Source organism: Carex rostrata, chromosome 17, assembly GCF_964058835.1.
Source record: "Carex rostrata chromosome 17, lpCarRost1.2, whole genome shotgun sequence".
Lineage (NCBI taxonomy): Eukaryota > Viridiplantae > Streptophyta > Magnoliopsida > Poales > Cyperaceae > Carex > Carex rostrata.
Window position 1 is genome coordinate 851,792 of NC_135934.1, and position 23,527 is coordinate 875,318.

General features: G+C 32.6%; 2 protein-coding genes across 2 annotated transcripts; both read left to right on the forward strand.

Moving 5' to 3' along the window:
- The first annotated feature begins 3,937 nt into the window (after window positions 1-3,937).
- On the forward strand, window positions 3,938-10,012 carry LOC144568284 (GDSL esterase/lipase At5g45910-like). Its single transcript, XM_078318578.1, has 5 exons — window positions 3,938-4,303; window positions 4,746-4,955; window positions 5,111-5,259; window positions 6,098-6,371; window positions 9,495-10,012. Exons 1-5 carry the CDS (start codon window positions 4,066-4,068, stop codon window positions 9,710-9,712), a joined length of 1,089 nt encoding a protein of 362 aa, XP_078174704.1. The 5' UTR covers window positions 3,938-4,065; the 3' UTR covers window positions 9,713-10,012.
- A 7,021-nt stretch (window positions 10,013-17,033) lies between these two features.
- LOC144567924 (GDSL esterase/lipase At5g45910-like) lies at window positions 17,034-20,143 on the forward strand. Its single transcript, XM_078318121.1, has 5 exons — window positions 17,034-17,404; window positions 17,904-18,119; window positions 18,425-18,573; window positions 18,866-19,142; window positions 19,681-20,143. The coding sequence occupies exons 1-5, from the start codon at window positions 17,161-17,163 to the stop codon at window positions 19,914-19,916; spliced, it is 1,122 nt and encodes a 373-aa protein (XP_078174247.1). The 5' UTR covers window positions 17,034-17,160; the 3' UTR covers window positions 19,917-20,143.
- Window positions 20,144-23,527: the final 3,384 nt, after the last annotated feature.

The window sequence follows — 23,527 nt, forward strand, 5'->3', positions numbered from 1 at the left end:
ACTCTGAGATGTTGTGCTTGTTGATATATGGTGTAAATCAGATTTGATTGTCAGTATGTGTCAGTTCTAACTTTCGGGCGCGCTAGCTGCCAACCCGTGTTCAAATAAAAACGTGGATAAATTCATAAGGCAAGGAAAGTTACCTCAGAAAGTTTCAACTGTTATGTTAATTTGATACTAAGATTAACTACTTGTTATAAGATATGTGTTTATTTTTGTTTATTTATTTTTTCTTTCTATTTTGCTTTTCGAATAACATCTCTTTAAAATGACCCAAGTCAGATAATTCCCATACTAGATTTTGATCTAAACACAAAAAGACAACTAACTTGTGAGCTGATTTGACCCGACTTAACCTAGCTTTTGTCATCTCTGGTCAAACTTGTGCAACTGGAATCACAAAATAGGTTTTTTGTATTGCAAGAAAGGAGGATGAGACCAAGCATTTATTCATTGAGTGTCTGAGTACAAAGGAGCTTTGGAGTTGGTTAAAAGAAAATTTGAAGGAATGAAGAAAAGTTCTCTTTGAATGATACATGAAGAACCAAGGGTAAGATTTGGAATAAACCACCTTGTCTTTTCTTTAATAAAAGTGAGCTGCTAATCATTCCAATGTAAGAAACAGAGGATTGGTATATTGATGTGGCACCTTTTCTTTCGTTGATCATTTATTGGGAGATAAAGAGTGAGTGGATTTTTTTTTAGAAATAAAAAATTTAATTCTTTACGAAAAAAAATGATTAAGTTTTTTATTTTAATAGATGGAGCCGCGGCATTGATACAGATCCAGTATTTTTTTTTCAGACGTTCGACCCCATCTTATCATTAGGGTGGTGCAGTCCATGGTAGAATGGTATTATTGGTGCAATTTCATCTATTTTTCGAAGAAAAAACAATCAATCATTTTTTTTAATTAATTTTTTTTTTTTGACAGTTTGCTCCTTTAATTTTAAAAATTAAAAGAGAGTTACTGGTATTGAAAGAAAATAAACCTGGGTAGAAAAATTCAAGACTCTTGAAGTCAATGAACAAAGAATTAAATGTACAACTAGTATTGAAATACGTATAAAATAAAGCCCACTGGATCCACAACATCTGGACCTATACTAGGCCATATCTCTTTTTTCTTTTTCTTTTTTCGTTTGAAAATAATGTAGTCATTGACAAAAATACTCAATTAATCAACCAACAACTCCTTGACTGTCATGACAATGCTCTGCTATACTCTACCTGTTTCAGAAAGTAAGGAAAATCCCAGTTTGATAAAAGAAAAAATTAGAAAAAGAAGGAGAAAAGGAACGTGACGGGTCTTAATTTCCAGTCGCCTCTATCTTGGGCTTTAGTTGTTGTTCATGTGATTACGATACAATACCGAACGATCCATATATTCATACAAATTTATTTCTAGTTTTTGCAACTAGGCCCCCGTAATTTCTTCTTCTTTTATAAGCTATGATTTTAATGATGGAGAGGTTCTCAATTCCTCGTATGTATATATATAAAGACATAAATGAAAATCTCTTCAAAGTTCTCGTAACAGCTTACCACTTATAATATATATTTTTTATCTGATGTGTGATGTTAGAGAAAGACAATATAATTTCATTTTGGAATTGACTACTCTACTTTCATAAGCATATGAGGACATATGCTTATAATTTATTTTTGCATTTTTAATATCCAAATAGTTGATTTGAAACACTCAACATGTTCTCCATATTAAAATGTGCTTGGAGACCGAATATTATATTTTTTGGAATTTTTTTACTATTTTTTCAGAATTTTTCAAAGCAGTCATACAAAATATTAAAAAAATAATAAAATAAAATATGAAAAACTCTGTTTTGAAAATTTCTGAAAAAATAGTAAAGAAAATTTAAAAAAATATAAAATTCGGTCTCCAAGCACATTCTAGTATGGAGAACATGTTGAGTGCTTCAGATCTACCATTTGAATATTAAAAATGTAAAAATAATTTATAAGTATATGTCCTCACATGATTATGAAAGTAGAGTAGCCAACCTCATTTCATAATATATGTTAGAGCCATCTAATATTTTCGCTAAGTTCATCAAGATGAGCAAACAGAATAAGAATAAATGAAGCTAAATATATTTTAATAATCTGTAACATTATTGGTTAATAAGAAGAAAGCTGATAATTGTACCTCAAATCAAATACCCGCACGCGTTCCTCCACCTTCTAGAATGTCGACGACAAATAGAGCAGGTTTTACTTCATCCAGTGCAATAACAGTACAAAAATTTCTTTATTGTATAGTCTTTTGTTGTATGAAGCGAAAAGTACTCCGTTCAAAAAGTTAAAAAAAACTGCGCCAAATGCAGCCAAACAATCGTATAATTTAAACATATAAACGAAAGCGTTTAATCAACTACATTCCAGTGTTTAACTTTCACTGTAAATGAGTTAAAATTTAATTTTTAAAAACAAAAGCGAATCCGTGAATTAGTCCCCGAGTTCCTAAACATTCTAGAATGTTGACAGCTCTAAATTTGAACAAATTCCCGAACCCGTCCCCGAGCACATATTTACATCTCAAAATTTGAACAAATCCCCGAGCGCGTCCCCGAGTACGAATTTTACAGCTGTAAATTTGTACCAGTCCCCGACGACGTACTCCAGCACAATTTATTTCCGTACATTCTAGAATGATTACAGCTCTAAATTTTTACCAATCCAAGAGGTCGTCCCCCATTGCCAGATATGACTCAACATATTTATAACCAATTAAACCTCTATTTTAAACAATAGAAACTTGTAAGTTTAAGATTAAAAGATAGTAAGATGATTAAATTTTTTTTTTTTTGAAGTATTACAATTGCAAGAATAATACCACCGAAATAGTAAATATTGAAACAGTCAAACATCAGTTTTATACCATACAAAATTGTACGTCTAAGTTCATTTTTCTTATTTTTTTATATAATTTCAAGTATTGATGTTGTAAGATCAGTACAATTGAAACAATAATATATTGAACAATTAAGAGCACAATTATTTACCAATTAAAATAGTGTATTAAAAATTTCAACAGCAGAATCTTAAGTTTTATTTTCAAAAGTATCCTACTTCAATTGTACTTAATTAGTTAGTAAATGATTAGAGGACCGTTAACAAGCTGGGGGACTAATTTGGGGATTGGTGATTACAACTGATCCTAACAAACTGTTGATGAAATTAAAACAAAGTACAAAAGTATGCAAAACTAACATTTAAAACAATCAAATTAAAACTGCAATGCGTTAAAACAATAATTCGTTAATTAATGGCAAATTAATAAATTATCGTTATTAGCGGACGGTTAAACCCAGTTAAACTACTTCAGAGACAGGCTCAAATTTGGTGGCCGAAGTACCAGAACATTTCTCTAATAAAAAATATATGATAGTCGTCTTAATTGGTTGAACCAATGTTTATTGTAAATTATAATGCTACCATGTGTGAACCATTTAAATGTATATATTGTCATAATTAAAGAATCTAGGCCTTTTGGAAATATGTGTGAGTCATGACCTAGAAAAAAAACTAGAAATTAATATCTGAAATTATATGTAATTCAGCATCTAGATATCATGATGGTTAATTAAATTTTATAATAAACCCATGTTACATATATACATATACAAGTCTTAGCTAACGCAACCCTATTCCTTTGGGAATCGAAGTAAAAATTTAATATCTTAAAGTAAGTACATATTCAAATAAAAAGGCTAAAGGGTATGCACGTAAAAAATCCCAAAAGAAATAAGGAATCAATCATCAATGATAGAAGCGCTAATTAAACAATTCAAACCATCTACGCGTAAGATATGTAACATACAGAAAGAATAAAAAAAAATGAAAATGTATAAATGATTAATAAAGAAAAAGTAAAGGAATGTGAATAAAGATGAAGGTGACAAATTAAAAGAGGAGAGAATCAAAAGAGATAAAAACAAATGACCCCTTAACAGACCGTGCACTGACACTATAAATCCAGAGCATTTGCCCTGCTTCTCTCTCCATCAAACCATCTCTACCTCTCCCTTTCAGTCTCTTTCTGAAATGGAGCTCTCTTTCTTGATTTTGCTTATTTGCTCTCTTTTCTCTCTGTCTCACTCACAGAAAAATTACAATGCCATATTTAGCTTTGGCGACTCAATATCTGACACCGGTAACATGTGCACTGGCGGTGGCGGGTGCCCCTCCTGGTTAACTACCGGCCAGCCTCCTTATGGCGAAACCTTCTTTGGCAAGCCGACTGGAAGGTGCAGTGACGGACGGGTCATCATTGATCACATGGGTATAAACTTGTCATCAAATAAATTAATTAATCATCTTCTAATTTGCTTACATATACATAATGACCACATAATATATAAATAATAACTACATTGTTTAGGTTGTACTTAATATCTAAACTACCATAAAAAATTTTGGTGCATTTAAATTTTACATGGTGGGGTGGGGTGGTGTGGTGTGGTGTACCTTTTCTTTTTCACGGGCTTCTGTGGGACCTTAGTATAGAATATTATACTGGTACATAATCAATATGTATATAGTTTTTTGTTGGTGAGACATGAATGCCCTTGTACCTCTGGCATATATTTCAATCCTTTTATTAGATACAAGTTGTCACGTGTTATTAATTAAACACATTTCACAAAATATTTGTGTTCATGTACAGTAACAATTTACTTAATTATGTCCATAATGAATTTTAATTTATGACTAATTTCATGCAGCTGAATATTTTGGCTTGCCACTGCTTCCACCGTCAAAATCGAGCGGCACCAGCTTCCAGAAAGGCGCTAACATGGCGATTATCGGTGCCACCACTCTCAATGCCGATTTCTTCCAATCGATAGGTTTGAGTGACAAGATATGGAACAACGGCCCCTTGGACACACAAATTCAATGGTTCCAACAGATCTTGCCTTCGGTTTGTGCTAGCGGTATGCAGTGCAATATTTGAGAAAATATCTTTATTAATTATTTCTCTCCTTTTGAAAAATTTGGAAAATTTGAGGTTGGTACATACATCATGACTTGCCTCAGAAACATATCTAATGGAAATTAATTTTGGTTGGTATATATCATATATGCACAGATTGCAAGTCTTACCTTAGCAAGTCACTCATCATCATGGGAGAGTTTGGAGGAAATGACTATAATGCCCCTTTGTTCTCTGGCTCCAGCACAGATACTGTCAGCACTTATGTGCCCAACGTTATCCAGAAAATATCTGACGGTATTGAGGTATGTCAAGATCTGATTTGCATTTGATCTAAGTCTAAGTCTAACCCTACGGCAAAAAAATATCGAATCGGATTTAAATAGTTTATCGAATTTAAATTCATTAACTAATTAGGTACTCGATAAAAAAATAATGTTTTGACTTTTAATTTTTGATCCTTTAACTTATAATTCTAATTACTAATCATAATTCAAGAAATTTATTTGGATTTTAACAATAATTTTAATCCGAATTACAAATCAAACATCCAGAGAGGGACAAAATTTTTTTCAGAGAGAAATAAAGTCGATAGATACCAATATATCACCACTAAAACTCAAAATCCAGGGGAGGCAGCTGCCCCCCGGTCTACTCTGGATCCGCCCCTGATAGTACATACATAGATCTATCACTATCAGTGAATCTGACAAAAATTACTTATTACTGTGGTCCTTGGCCAGTAAGGAGTTCCCTTTTGTGTTATGGGACCCACTGACAGAAGTAAATGTTTGATCTTACATAGCTCTGTTTAATGTAGTAATTTGTGCACTCAGACTCAGCTATTCAAATTCTCTGTTTCTTTAGAAAGTAATTTCTTGCCAATTAAAATAAAATAGTATGACAAGAACAAATCCATTACAAAAGTAGCTCTAATAATACTACTTGCCTATTAGCATTAGCAATCAAAAACACACCAAACATACTATTGTTACCAAACCCACTGGTGAACTAACAATCTGACGTGAGCTTGCAATTGCCTTTAATTTGCTTGATCAAACAAAAAGGGTGATTGTTAGAGAAAATAAAATAAAGTAAATAGGATTAATAATTCAAAGAATAAATATATATTTGTGTTAACAGAAATTGATAGCATTGGGTGCGGTCGATATAGTGGTGCCGGGTGTGCTACCAATCGGGTGCTTTCCTCTGTACCTAACCCTGTTCCAGAGCTCGAATACCGGCAACTACGACCAGAACGGCTGCCTGAAGAACTTCAACAGCCTCTCTGCATACCACAACTCGCTGCTCACACAAAAGATATCGGCGCTCCGCACCAAGTACCCCGGCGCCCGGATCATGTACGCCGATTTCTACAATCAGGTCCAGCAGATGGTTCAGTCCCCTCAGAGCTTTGGTCAGTTCTTTTTTAACCTGTTCGTTTCTTTCTTACCGCATTTATTCTTGATGTTTTTGCCTCAGAAGTCAGAACCCCATATAAAGATACTACATTTTTTTTTTCAAATATAACAGTCAATGAAAATTGAAATTGGGGAAGTTGAATTCCACAAGTAAATGATTTTCTGGGACAAGGGTCTGAGTGTCATCACTCATCATGCAATTGGACACTGGTTTAGGCGTTGACTGGTTAGGTGTAGCTGTTTCTAGAGCAAATTGGCAATTACTTGTGTTTATCCACATGCATGATGAGCAAATTGTCATAATAGTACCAATATAAAAATAGTACCACTTGACAATAATGCTTATTTTAACAAAATGTTATAATAAAGCTCAAATTTAAAATCTTATATTATAAATTAAACATGATTAATGTTATTCACATATCATGTATGTAGATGAATCATGTAATTAAATTTGAACATAAATAGTTCATATGAAAATAATAATCTTAGTCAATTGATTTAGATCGATGTTATTCTCTACAATAATATTTTTTTTTGACAAGTAATAATATTTCATTGTATATTCTATTTGAATAACAATATAAGAAGTTTCTAACATTTACAAATCGCACTATAAACACCATAAAATAAGCAAAAGAAATCTACTATATTTTATCTCAATCATCAATACAAATGCAACGTGCACAAGTTTTCTTATAATGTCAAATTTGTCAATCAGCTGGGTCCCACAAAAATGTAGTTAGATAGAGACATGTAAATGACACTTCAAGTCTTATTCTTTGCCAAAATTGTTCCCTTAAAAAATCATTGTGTTCCCCTCTCTAACCTTCTCCCATGGCTTTTGTTTATTTTAAAGAAATAAAAAAAAACAGAGCATTAGTAAACCAATTAATATAGTACAAATATAAACAAACAAAAATTTCTACAACTTTCGTATTTATACTTATACTCAATTCAATAAAGAAATTCATGTACTTTCTTTTATATAAAATGATAAAATTATTGTAACTTTTAAATCAATGATACTAATTAATCAATCAATCATTGCATAAAAGCTTTACACACTTCAAAATGAATAGGATTTAGCTGGCTAGCTAATGATGTTTTAATGCTAAAGAATTTATATAGTGGATTTGGATTGACAACCAGTGGCAGGTGCTGCAAATGATATTCCGTTCCGTAGAGAATTCTAATTTAGAAAAGTTGTTAAACCAAAAAGGAAAAAAGCTACCACTCGACCAGCACTTTAACTAGTTCCTTGATTGCTAGGCATATATAACAACTTTAACTATTCCAGCGAAAGTGATGTCCCGAATTCATAAAATAAATTACAAAATGTAGGTGCACTAGTAGATGAACTAATGTGCCAATCTCATTAATTATCTCTAAAATTTGGTACTACGAGAACAGGGGATTTGCCTATTCGGCAGTAATTAAGTGTCAACCTGTACTTGAGTCTTCAAGTAGCCCAATGGCAATAAATACTGAAAGAGGCCAGACAATAAAGTAGGAATCAATTAAATTGCACATAACAGTAACACCACCCAGTTGATGGGATGGGGTCATGGGGTATCCATTAGTTGATAATCAAATGCCTGTGATCCAACAAAATAAATTATTTTATAACCAAAATTATAAGTACTTTTTTATCATGAAAAAAATTGTTCTTAATTTTTTTTTTTTTTGTCTAGTAGTATTAATATTCACCGAAAAATATTATTGCATGTGACTGAAGTACATGAGTACATGCATCTCGCGGTGCTACATAATTAGACAGCTATAAAGCATGGGGAGGTGACAACAAAAAAATTGATATCGTGAGCATTTGTCTATACGGCTATGTATAGAGTATGGCTAACGCGCTTCCTCTAACATATGGGCCGAAATGCTTCCGGTGAAAAGTTGAAATTACAAAATCCAAAAAGTCGATCTGAACCGTTCATCTTCTTCTCCATATTAATATCTGCTTGGAGACCAAATTTTACATTTTTCTAAAATTTTTTACTATTTATTAAGCCATTTTGAAAATCGCTGATCCAACGGTAGCTTCTGATTTTTACTGTTTGGTAAGCCACCGTTGGATCAGCAATTTTCAAAGTGACTTAATAAATAGTAAAAAAATTCAGAAAAATGTAAAATTTGGTCTCCAAGCAGATATTAATATGGAGAAGAAGATGAACGGTTCAGATCGACTTTTTGGATTTTAAAATTTCAACTTTTCACCGGAAGCATTTCGGCCCATATGCTAGAGGAAGCGCGTTAGCCGTACTCGCTATGTATATATATATATATATAAGTTGACTACTCTACTTACATAAGCATACGAGGTTATATGCTTATAAGTCATTTTTTCGTTTTCAAAATCCAAAAAGCCGATCTAAACCGTTAGATGTATCTCTATATTGAAATATGTTTGGAGACCAAATTTTACATTTTTCTAAATTTTTTTACTATTTATTAAGTTATTTTGAAAATTGCTGATCCAATGGTGGCTTCTGATTTTACTGCTTTGTTAAGCCACTATTGGATCAGCGATTTTCAAAGTGGCATAATAAAAGTAAAAAATTCAGAAAAATGTAAAATTTGGTCTCCAAACACATTTCAATATAGAGATCACATTTAATAGTTCAGATGTACTTTTTGAATTTTGAAAATAAAACAATGACTTATAAATATATACTCTCATTTGCTTATGTAGATAGAGTAGCCAACTCCTGTATATATATATACACACACGCCTATACCCCAACTATTTTTCTTGTAGCCAACTCCTATATATATTCACCTCAAAAAAAAAAAAAAAACTCCTATATATATATATATATACACACACGCCTATACCCCAACTATTTTTCTTGTCGTTTTCGCACAAAAAGCTCCTTTTTTGTCAGATTCACATGCACTTATATAAAGACAAAATATCTCAGATTACTTTTTTTTTCAGTAGTACCAGCATTATTTGATTTTTTTTTAATTCCATAATAGTTTTTTGTATGAAGTACCTTCATTTATTTTATTTCTTTCTGTCTCTTTATTTAGTCCTTGCAATATATACTTGATTTAACCTAAAAAAAAGATTATAATCTGATTTTACCTGCAAAAAAATGTTATTACAGGACTAAAATATGGTTTGAAAGTTTGTTGCGGGGCTAGCGGTCAGGGTCAGTACAACTACAACAACAACGCGAGATGCGGCATGTCTGGCTCGAGCCCATGCCCGGATCCCAGCAATTACTTGATTTGGGATGGAATTCACTTGACCGAGGCTGCTTATCGATCAATCGCTGATGGCTGGCTCAAAGGTCCCTATTGTAGCCCTGCAATTTTAGGTTAATTAGGTGACTTACATGCATAACTAGTTACAAGCTACTATGCAATGCAAGTCTTTGGTTGTGTATATTTCATTTGCATTTAACTTAAGCAAATAAGCAATTGTGCAAATTAGAAATGATGAGTTTGGTTTGCATTGTGATTTTAGGGTTTGAAATAATTAGGTTTTTTTTTATTTAATCCAATAATCAATTCATTTTAAGGTGCTATTTGAAGAAATAGACGTGTGATTTCTTAAAGAAACCCTAATTATTGTTCCTCTTGTAAGATTGTGTATTAATAAATGATGATGTTAAAATTGTTTTATATTGTGCATTTATGATATTATGAAATATTTTAAATTGATTTCTGTTTTTATGTATGGACAATGTGAAATAAAAATTGTGCTTTGCGTATATGAACTTAATTAAATGACTATGAGGCAGAAACAACTATGTTCAAATAATAATGAATCTATGTGGCCCAAACTGCAATTAGTTTTATGACCCAATTCCTGAGCAGCTAATGCCTTGATGTTTGGTCGTTTGGGAATTTGTCTAAGAGTAAGAGTAAGAGTAAGAGCTAAGCCCATTTGGACGATAATATCTAGGCCCAATTGGGAGGTTTCATTGGAAGAAAATGGCTTAGACAGTCCATTAATTTATAGCAAATATTTTTTATAAGATAAAAATGAAAACTATATTTATAATGATTGATTGGATAGAATTTATATTACTGGAGATCGAGGACACCAACTGTCCAATCAAGTTGGATCATGTCGGATTGATTGACTGGTGTCTGGTGGTGGTCAGGTGGTGGATGATAAAATGCAGTTGGCTTCCCATGTCTCTGTACAAGTATACTATACAAATACAAATACAACTAACTAATTTAAACTGTTCGATTTCGATATGTCAAGTTTTGGCTTCCCATCATATCCAATCTAATAGGAACACCGGTGAGTGACACCAGAATCAGATAGGAATAGCTTACCTAATTTTTTTATATTTCTGTACATTTATTCATTCTATAATAAAGATTAAAGAACAATTCAATACAATCCAATACAACTACATTAATTTGTACTTTATTTTGTTCCTCTGTCTTTCTCCAACTTTCTCAACAAAGTATTTAGGGTATATATCCATAAATTAAGGGGTACATACCTTAATCTCAATCAGAGGCACCTCTGTCAACGGGTTGACAAACCCACCAACAGGCATCAAAATAATAATAATAATAATAATAATAATAATAATAATAATAGTAATAATTAGAACAACCAATAAGTACCATAGTCATGTGAGAAAATGCTCTGGATCGTGTTATTTATTTCATTAAAATATTTATTTTATTACCATATAGGCCATATATTATTTCAAATTGTTGATTTCTTTAAAGGTCATGAAGTTCCAGTTTTTTTTTTTATTGAAACTATTCATACTTTGACATGTCTTATTTATGACCAGTATAGCAATTATGATAGCTTTGTGGTGTGCACCACATTTTAGCAATTTGCAATTTGTATCTGTCTTTTTGGTGGCTAGATATTCCACTAGGTATCCATTTCTAGCTGCTTAAGATATTGTATATACTTCCAAGTTCAAACCGAAATTTTTATTAATACCATTTCAAAAAGAAAAAGAAAAAATAAACCAAAACACCTATGAAATTGGGGAATTCAAAAAATAACTCGGCTTCCAATTCAATTTGCAGTTCTATTCTTAATTTGAGGGGAGAGGGGCACATTGAATTGGAGACTCTTCAAAAACCTAAATATTAGTATATTACATTGAATTCTTTAGTTTTTGGGGGGCTTCTAATTCAATCTGCCACTCTCCAAGAATGAGAATCCAAATTAAATTGACGGCCCTAGTATTTTCGGAATTCCATAGAAAATGCGGTTTTTTGGTTTTTTTTTTTTTTTGGAATATGGTATAAACTAAAATTTCGGAAGTTCAAATAGCCCTGAATTTTCACATTTTTTATATTATTATTTTTTCCTTTGGTTTGGTTTAATTTTAATTGAACCAAATTTAAGTATTTTAGAAAGCAAATTGCATCTTTTCAATTTGTTACACAAGCTCGAACTAATTCATAATTACCTCTATCTATCATCCGTATAGACAGCTTGGCAAAACTAATATTTTTGAAGTTAAGGAAAAGCTTGGAAAATGTATCAATCTAACAAGTTGTTGATGCAAATAATATATACTAATATATGAGTAGAACTAGGGTGCTCTTAAGCTCACCAAAGTGTTTGGTGAGCTTGACTCTAAAATCCATCAAATCGATTTCAAATGACGAATCCGAACCGTTGAAACCCGCCTACCTTACGTGTGATGCGTCTACATGTGAAATTTTTAAACATTCAAATTAGTTTAGTATAAAGTAAATTGGTCAAAATTAGAAGGTTAATAAATTAATTTTAGTGCATTCATTTTTTTAACGTTTTTTGACCGCTTGACTTTATACTAAATTAATTTGAATGTTTAAAAATTTCACATGTAGACGCATCACACGTAAGGTAGACGGGTTTCAACGGTTCAGATTCGTCATTTGAAATCGATTTGATGGATTTTAGAGTCAAGCTCACCAAACACTTTGGTGAGCTTAAGAGCACCCTAGTTGTACTCCTAATATATATATTGTTCTAAAATATGTTAAATATGTGATGGTTATGACAATGTTGAATTATTCAAAAGAGGTTATCATTATCATACTATTAGTTTGTACTTTCTAATTATTTCAACTGCTGTCTTAATATATTATTTAATAAACCAATATGAGTGATGCCATGAATGTGATATATAGTTGTCCAGCACACATCTCAGCTCTTCTCACAATTTGTATGGAAACTGGAGATGTCCCTGCTAATGTTAGATTAGTCCTTGCTCCGTCCAAGGTGTTTATAATAAATTAATTAAATAATTATAATTTTTATAATTATAAAGAAATATTTATAATTTTATAATTTAACACTTGAAATGTGCTCATATATCAGATAAAAAAAATATCATATTTGATGTAAATTTTATTTTTTTATTAAATAATTCAAAATTGATACCGATTGATATTCCATCTTTGCTGTAACATCAGTTGGCACTAAAATTACATTTAAGTTTAAAAGAAAGCCAATTAACAAAAATAATATCATACTTGATCATTTTCTTCTTTTGAAAACTGAAATAAGTACAATCTTTTCTGGTAGTATGGAACTATGGATTATGGATAGTATCACAACTCTATATGATCGGTCATAGGTGAATTCAAGTAACAATTATGTGGTCAATGGGTTCTCATTTTTTTAATTTTTTGGTAATTTATATAATATTTTCAATATAATTTAGAGTAAAATACTATAATACTATAAAATTAATTCTCATTCTCTATATAAAATTTTTATATGATTGACTTTTATATGTATTTAAGTTTCATAATTCGAAAATATGACTATCCCTGCCAACAATAAATACGTATTAGGACTAGAGTGTTCGTTATTATTATTATTATTATTATTATTATTATTATTATGAGCACGCTACCATATGCGCTTTAGTCTTGACATAAGTAAGACATTTTGCGAAAAGAGTTATCAATTTTTATAAAATTTTCGATATTACAAATAAATATTAACAGTTTCATAGGTACCAAAAAAATTACTTATTTCATTTAAAAATAATTCCCAACTTCATAGTTAGGGTCTGGATATTAAAGTAACTCAAATTTTGAGTTTGTTTCTGGGCCGTCTGATCAGATTTCAGATCAATCCGGTTCAAGTTAAAAATTCACCAAACCTCTTTATTATTTTTATAGATTCTAATTCAAAATTTAAATTATTTTAGTGGATCCGAATTGTAGCACAATTGTGAGGTCCATTGACCTACCGACTCAAATTTTGAGTCTAGAATCTAGATCTAAATCATCATATCTATTTTGGCACAAGCACAAATAGTAAACAACTATGTATATTTTATCTCAGATCAGATTAACTTAAATTTTGATCGGACGGTCCGGATCTAAACTTACCTTGGAGAATATGGAGTCTGGACTTACCCCCCTATGAGTTCGTATCCTCTTAGGTATTGCAGATGATTACTCTGATTTTACAGTTTGAGATTCAGATCACTATAGGGGCAGGGGCAGTATTTTTGGGCTTTGAGATTCGTGCCAAGTTAAAAAAAATGGTCCAGATCTAGTAATGGTAAAAGATTCCCTTATCAGTTATTGGAGGGGATGTGAATTCCACCCCCCCGGCCCCCCAGTCCCCAGTCCCCAGAGGTGTCTTTGTCTACACGCGGGTCATGGTGAAGGATTCAAGGTGACTTGGTCTTGTTCGGCTTCTGCTATTAATTGCAAAGAATTCACCAAGTCTATGCAGATAATTAGTCGATCGTCTACTTCTTAATATTAATTAATTAATTAATTGCTCTTGCTACATGTAGCAGCTGTCTGTTTCTTGTCTACAAATTTTAATTTTACATGGTCCAACATGTTTATGCTCTCAAATTTTAGAGATTCATGATAAAAAGCAATTTGAAATTCGTACTGCCTTATTAATTAAGTGTTTTGCAACGTGGACTAATGTGCTTTATAATTTAAAGCATGAATTCTCTTGTGATTTGCGTTCTTATTTTAGTTTTTAAAGTTTAAATAGTTGATTCGTGATCCGTACTGCTCAATATTATTTTTATATTAAAATGTGCTTGATAGCTTGGAGATTAAATTTTACATATTTATAATTTTTTTAGATAAATACAAAATCGATGTTTTTTTAGAAAAGTCTAGACCATAAAAAAGTAGCATTTTGGTATCTATCTAAAAGTTGTAAAAAATATTCACAAAATATAAAATTTGATCTATAAGCACATTTAATATAGAGATCGTATTGAGCGGTTCTGATCGATTATATGAACTTCGAAAACGGCACAGAAATTATTTATTTTCTCTCTAAATATCATAATATCATATTTAATCTTGTAAAACCCAAAACTCGAACGACATTTACACTTCTAAAAAGAAATGTTGATCAGTTGATAAGTTGCAATCAAGCATAACAAAACACAAAAAAGCAAAGCGCCAAATACATTTGTCATTCTGTGCACAACTGATGTCTTGAAGTGACCAACTTATTATGGTAATCATTAATCAATCAACTGTACAAGAACAAGCCTAAAAAATTGGAAGGTTTTCTGGTTTTTTTGGTAATCTCGTGTAGAATTGTTGAAATCTTCACCATTCCTGTGCTACTGGAGATGTCCTATTAACATGCCCCAACGACCAACTGGCACTCTGGCAGTATAAAAATAAATAACGCTAAAAGAGACTACATATTATAAAATTTCTTAATATCAGATTAATTTTTAATCCGTACATGTGGCGACGACTTGTACCACGTCAATATGATGTTTCCGAGAGTTGACTTGTACTATAAGCATCAATATGATGGTACAAATCAATTTTTGTCTCATTTGGGGAAAATGTAACTCTGTAAAAAAAATTGAATTATGATGCTCACGGTTCAAAATTGTAATTCGAGATAACTTAATTATTCTTCAGTTTGCAAAAATCATTCTCAATCTGAGTTTTGTTAATTTCAATTAGCATACCATTTTTGTTATTTCACCAAACGTTCATAAAATTACTGTTAAAATAAAATTTATTGTCAGTACGAAATCACTTTTAGAAATAAAAATTAGTATTTTAAATTCAAGAGTTAATTAAAAATGAGGTTTATTCTCATCAAAGGTTTGCTGTACTTCAACAATTCTCATTGATTGATTGAAACTAAACAAAACTCTAGGTGAAAAATGACCATCACAAATTAAACATTTAGTCAAGGGTTGGTAAAAGGAAAAAAAGTTGATTAGTTACTTATAAGGGGATTCAAGTTAAATTCATGCATGTCACCGTTTTTTTTTTTTTTTTTTTTTTTTCCATATCGAGTGAAGTTGGAGATTTAGTTACTCAATTATTTTAATACCCACAAGGAATCTCTCATTTAGATTTCGAATCTATGACCTTTTATATGGAGAACAATGTCTTTATTACTAAATTAAATATTGATTCTAGAGTGGAAAAAACATGCTATAACTAACACATTGTGACTTTGGTTTTGTGCTGTGTTGTGTCGTGACCAAATTATTTTTTCATATGCCATGACTAAAATATCAAGGGTGGTCACGGCACGCAGATGGTCACACCACGTGAATCAAATCGTGCCCAAACCTGCCGTGCCTAAACGTGTCTCGCGTAACTAGCGTGACTATTTAATCATAATTTAAGTTAGTTTATTCAAGATTCACCATTTAATCAATATCTAATGGTTCTAATTACACATGACTCATGTAACTATGTGTCGTGCCGTGCCAAAGTTTCAAAAGATGATCATGGCATGCGAATGATCACGGCACAAGATACACAAATAATGGCACATTCGTTCATTTTTATAAGCATCAAATAATGCATATAATTTAATGGATGATAGTTTCGACATTGATGGATAATTAGAAAATTCCTGACAACAACCAAATAAGTATGTGAAAAAAATATAAATCATATTTATCAGTCTTTTTTTTTTGTTTAGATAGACGAAATTAGGTGCATACTCGTCAAATTAAATACTAAATTTTATTCAAGTAATGATTTTTGTTTTTAATAAGTGAAGAATTATGGGGTGGAAAAATAATTAACATTTGAAGCTCCTCTGGAATTAATTAAGTAACACAAGTGGAAAGTAAATAAATGTTCATAAGTAAAAATAATTGGGTTGCCATGTGTTAGGTAAGTACTCTCTCGTTGAAATCTCCCTTCGAAATATATAAGAAAATACGGGTTGATTAATTAATGTTCATAGTCGCATTTCCAAGCAATTAAGGCATGGTTGTCTCTTTGCCTCAATTCAATTGGTTGTTGGATAAGCCATATTAATTACTCTGTATTAAAATAGGGATTATAAATTTATAAGTGGTATTAATTTCTTCATTTCAATTTTCAAATCTAAAGGCACGACTCATTCAAAGTCGCCTTTTGCACGTAAGAACATAACTAAGCTCAACCACTGCATATAATTATCAAATAATCTTCCACTCCATTTTTTACAATAACAAAGATCAACCTAATCTTCCATTACCTACATACTTATCTTAACAAAACGCTTAAATGTCTAGTACCGGACATCTCCAGTTTTATTGAAAATGGAGTTTGTTTATTTCTATAAAAAAATCAAATCAAATTCAAGAAGACTTTTCTTTTTCTTAATTTTTTTAACGAAAAAATGGAAATCTGTCTATGACCGTGCTCTAATAAAATTTGGAAAAACCAACTGGAAGTATGAAAATTAGCATTATTGCTCCATTACACTCCTAGCTAGCAAATCAATATATTAGATACATATATAACAAGTATTCAACACACATCTTCCTAGCTAATTCTTCTCTGTCCCCTTTCTCCTCTCTTCCATCACCTCTAACCATGAATAAACTTCCCACCTTCCTCTCTCTTCTCCTTATCTCCTCTGTATATATCAACCCTCTTGTCTCGGCTAAACAATATGCAGCCATATTCAACTTTGGCGACTCGCTTGTAGATGCCGGCAATCTCTGTGTTGATGGAATTCCGGCATATCTGGCAACCGCAAGGTTGCCTTACGGCATGAATTTCTTTGGTTACCCGACAGGCCGCTGTTCCGATGGCCGTTTAGTTATCGACTTTATAGGTATAGATATCAATACTTATTTTGACTTTTTTTTTAGTTTCACTGTTTGCTATGATAATCTGGTCACAGTCTCATAAACATCATCAAGCATTTTAATTTTGACAAAACATATATATAACAGTTTTCCAAGGTGCAAATTCATGCATGGAGAAAGGAATTAAAATGATGAGAATACATGCAATTAACTCGCACACAATTGTTTAATTATCTTAGTTCTCAAAACAAAAATAAACATTATCTTAGTTCAATTATATACACAAATTTGAGGAAGTGATTTTGTTCTTATGCATATATCTCCTTAATTTTCCATGATCATCTTTGTATAATATCATTTGGTAATAAGTCAATGGTATATGATCATCCAATTCTCTTATTTGCAAATAAAAATTTCCAACGGGCCTATGTGAATGACATAATTATAGAGTTATTTACTTGATGAGTTTATTGTTATCTTTCATATTTCTTATATAGTTTCTCGATCTTTAAAACATAATAACAGCTCAGGAACTGGGGCTACCATTACTTCCACCATCTAAAGCAAAAAATGCGACATTTCATCGTGGTGCCAATTTTGCAATCACCGGTGCAACTGCACTAGACATAAGTTTCTTTGAGGGAAGAGGCTTAGGAAAAAATATATGGAATTCTGGCTCTCTACACACACAACTCAAATGGTTTGAAGAGATGAAGCCTTCCATTTGCAGCTCACCTCAAGGTAAACAGACAATAGTAATCGTTAATCGTTTTAGAATAATTAATGATTTCGCTTGTCCGAATAAAAAAAATAATCCAAATTTTGTTCAGTACGGATTTCGCCTTTTTTTTTCACTTCAAAAAAATTGAATCATGTACATCTAACAAGTAATTCTGCAAAAAAATTGAAAGCAAAAGGGTGATCTCTGAACAAGGGATAGACAAAATTTTCTGAACGATAGTTAACATTTTATACCAACAACTTTTGAACTAAGCCCCTTGAGGAATATGAAAATTAATATTGGTTTATTTTTTGGGGTGTTGCAGAGTGCAGAGATTTGTTTAGAAGGTCTCTGTTTGTAGTTGGGGAGTTTGGAGGGAACGACTACAATGCTCCAATATTCTCTTTCAGAAAAATGCATGAAGTGCACGAAATTGTCCCCTTTGTAGTCGAATCCATTATGAAAGCAATTGAGGTACCCTTTTAAATCTCATAATATTCTTCTGTACATTTTTGTTGGGACCATTCTGTATATTCTAAAAACTTTGCTATGTTCTACGCAATGGAAATTTTTGTAAAATTGCTCTATCCCAATCCCAATAAGGTATTAGAAATAACATGTAAATCATCGATCCTTTGGTTGGTTTGACTCTGTTTCCATTATTTTTTCCTTTTAATGAGGAATATTCTACATAGACTATAAATACCAAGTACACATATGAAATCATATCACATGTATCTAACTCTATTTTCTGAATAAAATGTAGAAATTAATTGCAGAGGGAGCAGTTGAGTTTGTGGTGCCAGGTGTGTTACCAATCGGTTGCTTTCCAGTGTACTTGACAATATTTAACAACGAACCAGTTACCAACTATGGTGCACAAAGTGGTTGCTTGAAAAATTTCAATACATTAGCTTGGGTGCACAATTCCATGCTTCAACGTGCCATTGTCAAACTACGCAGCAAATATCCTGGTGTTAGAATTATCTATGCAGATTATTTCACCCCCATTGTACAATTCATACTTCAGCCAGAAAAATTTGGTTAGTATCCATCGTACACCTTAATTTCTTCCAATTATTTTTTCCCAATTTCTCATTTTCATTTTGGGGGAAAATTGGGGATGCATAATTTTTCTTTTAACTATCCCAAGTAGGACCAGACTTCCATTAAATTAGGCGTTGTATGCTTCCTCATTTTGGGATTCTGAACTTAGCTTTCAACATTGCTTTCAAAAGAAACTTTCAATGCTTGACACCAATTATATACACTGGTTTTGTTGTGACATGCTATAGTGTAATAAATAAACAGTGCAATTCATTTTCTGGAACTTAATAGAAGTGTTGTATTACAACACGGCTTCTTTGAAATTATTGGCTTGCATACATGCCAAAGATAGGTACACCAAAAGATCTGTTTAGGTAGCTTTACAACTATAAATCTATAATGATCACATTGTATTTTTCAATAACATCCAGTTTTTCTACCTTACAATTTTTTTTTTTTTACTTTTTGCAAGTCATACATTTCTCATTTATGTATATGCTGATCAAAATTTGCACATAACTCTGATTATGACAGGGTTTTATAAGCAGACACCCAGAGCATGCTGCGGAGCGCCTGGAATGGGCTCCTACAACTTCAATCTGACATCAAAATGCGGTGATCCCGGTGCCACTTCTTGTGCTGACCCGAAAACTCATTGGAACTGGGATGGAATTCACTTGACCGAGGCATCTTACGGCCACATTGCCAAGGGCTGGCTTTATGGCCCCTATGCCGATCCTCCTATTCTCTCTCGTGACAGCGCGCAATAGTGCTATGCGGCCGGAAATGAACCGAGTATTTTCCAAATAGTACAGTGATTCTCCATGTGCAATTGTTGTAGAGATGGAAGATGTTTAGTTGGTGTGGTTAATTTTTTCTTTTGTTTTAATTTGTAGATTGGTATAATTTGGTCAACAGAAACATGTTTTTTTTTTTACTCTTCCTGTTGCTCATATATCTTAGTTATTTTGGAAATTGAAATAGTTTGTTGATTAAAGGATAGTACTTTATGCCCCTTTAAACAATGCTGATATCCCTTGATTCCATATAACGGGAGCACACGGTTCTCTGAATGTGACAAAAAAAAAAAAAAAAAAAAAAATTGAATGTCAGACATAGGTTAGGTGTATATATTGTTCGGTGACCTACTAATTATTTCATTAAAACAAAAAATAAGGATTACAGTGACAACGGATGGTACTTACAAAGGGAAATAAAATAGAAAAGAAAGGAGAAAAAGAACAAAGATCAAAACATGGAAGGTAAATAGTTAATTAAGGATAAAATTTTGCATAAAGGAATCTACATGATCTATGTCTAGAAATATAAAATCGAGATTCTAGTGTTGAAGGTAATTTTCCACTGATGTAGTTAATTCGCCGCACAGTACCTCGATGCAGTGTGAGATAGGAAAAATTGAAATTAGGCAAAATTAAGATAAGAGAGGGTAAAGATTTAAGTGCGGAGTCAGACTTTAAAACTGTTATGTGAACGGAGATTGATTTTATAGTATTTATTGAGAATCAAGATTGTGTCAAGAATATTTTGGTAATAAGTAATTAGAGAATAGTTTAGGGACCTCTATGTAATATGCACTCTCTATATATTCCAAGGTTGGAAATTAATGAAATTAAGTTTTCAATTTACAATTTGGTATTCCTTACCTGATCTGTCGCTCCGTGTCTATCCACCACCCTAGCATACGAAAAAAGGAAAAGCCGCTCCACCAAAGTCTCTCCGCCAACTTCTCCCGTCCACCAGATTTCTTCTCTCCACCAACTCTCACCAGAAACCTCGCCCCTCTTCTCTTCCTTGGATGACTCCTTCCGCCTTGGACTTCGAGCGCCTCTTCTTCTCCAAACTCCAGAAATTACATGCAATATTCTGCTCTAAACTATAGACTTACACAACTAAAACATGCACACTAATTCCTATTACATGAGGGGTTTATATAGTCTTCCTAAAGGTATGGAGTTATGGAGATCATGGGAGAACATGGGTGCCAAATATAGCTTTTCATGCTATATTTGGAGCGCTAAAAATATACTTCAATGCGTAGCAAGGCTTGCCACATCTGGAGATTCGTCCATCTAGAAGGTTGCTGTCCAACGGTCGAGATTTCATCCAAACTAGACAGTCAGCGGATTCAACCCGTGTGCCTTTGCGGCATAGGCCTTTATACCGCCTACGGTATAGGTTATACCGTAAGGCACTGTACTTCGTGTGATGCCCTATTTTGCCATGTTGCATGTTGTCCACTTTGTGTGAGGTACTTGCATGCTCCATGTGATGCCCTATTTTGACGCTTCCTTCAATATCGGCCTAAATATGACATTTTTGCTCCATTTTCGGCCTAAATTCGCAACTTTCTCCAAAACCTACCAAAATAGCCAAAAACAAGTTTTCGGTCAATAATTAAAAAAAACAAGTACTTGGCATGCGCTTTTTAGCCATTTCTCATACTAAAAAATAGTGATTTTTGGTATATATTTTGGCGTTATCAATAATATAACATTTACAACTATAATACAACACTCCAATTAAAGGTGTTTGGAGCACTCGAGTAGTATCTCCATATAGCAAGATAATAGGGTATTTACAATCCTAATACAACACTCCAATTGAAAGTGTTTGGAGCACTCTAGAAGTGTCTCCAGTAAGCAAGATAATAGGACATTTACAACCCTAATACAACACTTCAATTGAAGGTGTTTGGAGCACTCTAGTGGTGTCTTTATATGGCAAGATAATAGGGTATTTACAACCCTAATACAACACTCCCACTAAAGGTGTTTGCAGCACTCTAAGTAGTGTCTCCAGATTGCAAGATAATAGGACATTTACTACCCTAATACAACACTCCAATTGAATGTGTTTGGAGCACTCTAGTAGTGTTTCCAGATGACAAGATAATAGGGATTTATAGACCAAATACAACACTCCAAATGAATGTGTTTGGAGCACTCTAGTAGTGTCTCTATATAACAAGATAATGGGAGTATTTACAAGCCTAATAAAACACTGCAATTGAAGGTGTTTGGAGACTTTAGTAGTGTCTCTATATATCAAGATAATAGGGTATTTACAACCCTAATACAACACTCCAATTGAAGGTATTTGGAGCACTCTAGTAGTGTCTCAAGATGACAAAATAATATGTCATTTACAACCCTAATATAACACTCCAATTGAAGGTGTTTGGAACACTCTAGTGTCTCTATATGGCAAGATAATAGGGTATTTACAACCCTAATACAACACTCCAATTGAAGGTGTTTTGAGTACTCTAGTAGTCTCTCTATGTGGAATGATAATAGGGTATTTACAATTCTAATACAACACTCAAATTGAAAGTGTTTGTAGTACTCTAGTAGTCTCTCTAGATGGCAAGATAATAGGGTATTTACAATTCTAATATAACACTCCAATTGAATGTGTTTGGAGCACTCTAGTAGTGTTTCAAGATGGCAAGATAATAGGGCATATACAACCCTAATAAAACACTCCAATTGAAAGTGTTTGGAGCACTCTAGTAGTATCTCTATATGGCAAGATAATGAGGCATTTACAAATCTAATACAACACCAAAATCGAAGGTGTTTGGAGCACTCTAGTAATGTCTCTATATGGCAAGATAATAGGGCATTTACAACCCTAATACAACACTCCAATTTAAGTTTGGAGCACTCTTGTAGTTTCTCTAGATTGCATGATAATAGGGTAATTATAATCCTAATACAACACTCCAATTGAAGGTGTTTGGAGCACTCTAATAGTCTCTCTATATGGCAAGTTAGTCGGGTATTTACAACCTTAATACAACACTCCAATTGAAGGTAATTGGAGCACTCTAGTTGTGTCTCCAGATGACAAGATAATAGGGATTTACAGACCAAATACAACACTCCAAATGAAGGTGTTTGGAGCATTTAGTAGTGTTTCCAGATGGCAAGATAATATGACATTTACAAACCAAATACAACACTCTAATTGAGAGTGTTTGGAGCACTCTAGTAGTGTCTCCGGATGGCAAAATAATAGTGATTTACAAACCTAATACAACACTCCAATTTTAGTTGTCTGTATTACACTAGTAGTCTCTCTATATGGCAAGATAATAAAGTATTTACAACCCTAATAGAACATTCCAATTGAAGGTGCTTGGAGCATTCTAGTAGTGTCTCTAGATGACAAGATAATGGGGCATTTACAACCCTAATACAACACTCCAATTAAATGTGATTGGAGCACTCTAGTTTTGTCTCCAAATGACAAGATAATAGGGATTTACAGACCAAATACAACACTCCAATTGAATGTGTTTGGAGCACTCTAGTAGTGTCTCTCTATAACAAGATAATGGGGGGTATTTACAATCCTA

Coding starts and splice junctions, on each gene's coding strand:
- LOC144568284 (XM_078318578.1), top strand. CDS start 4,066: ATGGAGCTCTCTTTCTTGATTTTGCTTATTTGCTCTCTTTTCTCTCTG. Junction 4,956..5,110: donor GCCTTCGGTTTGTGCTAGCG/GTATGCAGTGCA, acceptor ATATATGCACAG/ATTGCAAGTCTTACCTTAGC. Junction 6,372..9,494: donor TCAGTCCCCTCAGAGCTTTG/GTCAGTTCTTTT, acceptor ATGTTATTACAG/GACTAAAATATGGTTTGAAA.
- LOC144567924 (XM_078318121.1), top strand. CDS start 17,161: ATGAATAAACTTCCCACCTTCCTCTCTCTTCTCCTTATCTCCTCTGTA. Junction 17,405..17,903: donor TTTAGTTATCGACTTTATAG/GTATAGATATCA, acceptor ACATAATAACAG/CTCAGGAACTGGGGCTACCA. Junction 18,120..18,424: donor CATTTGCAGCTCACCTCAAG/GTAAACAGACAA, acceptor GGGGTGTTGCAG/AGTGCAGAGATTTGTTTAGA.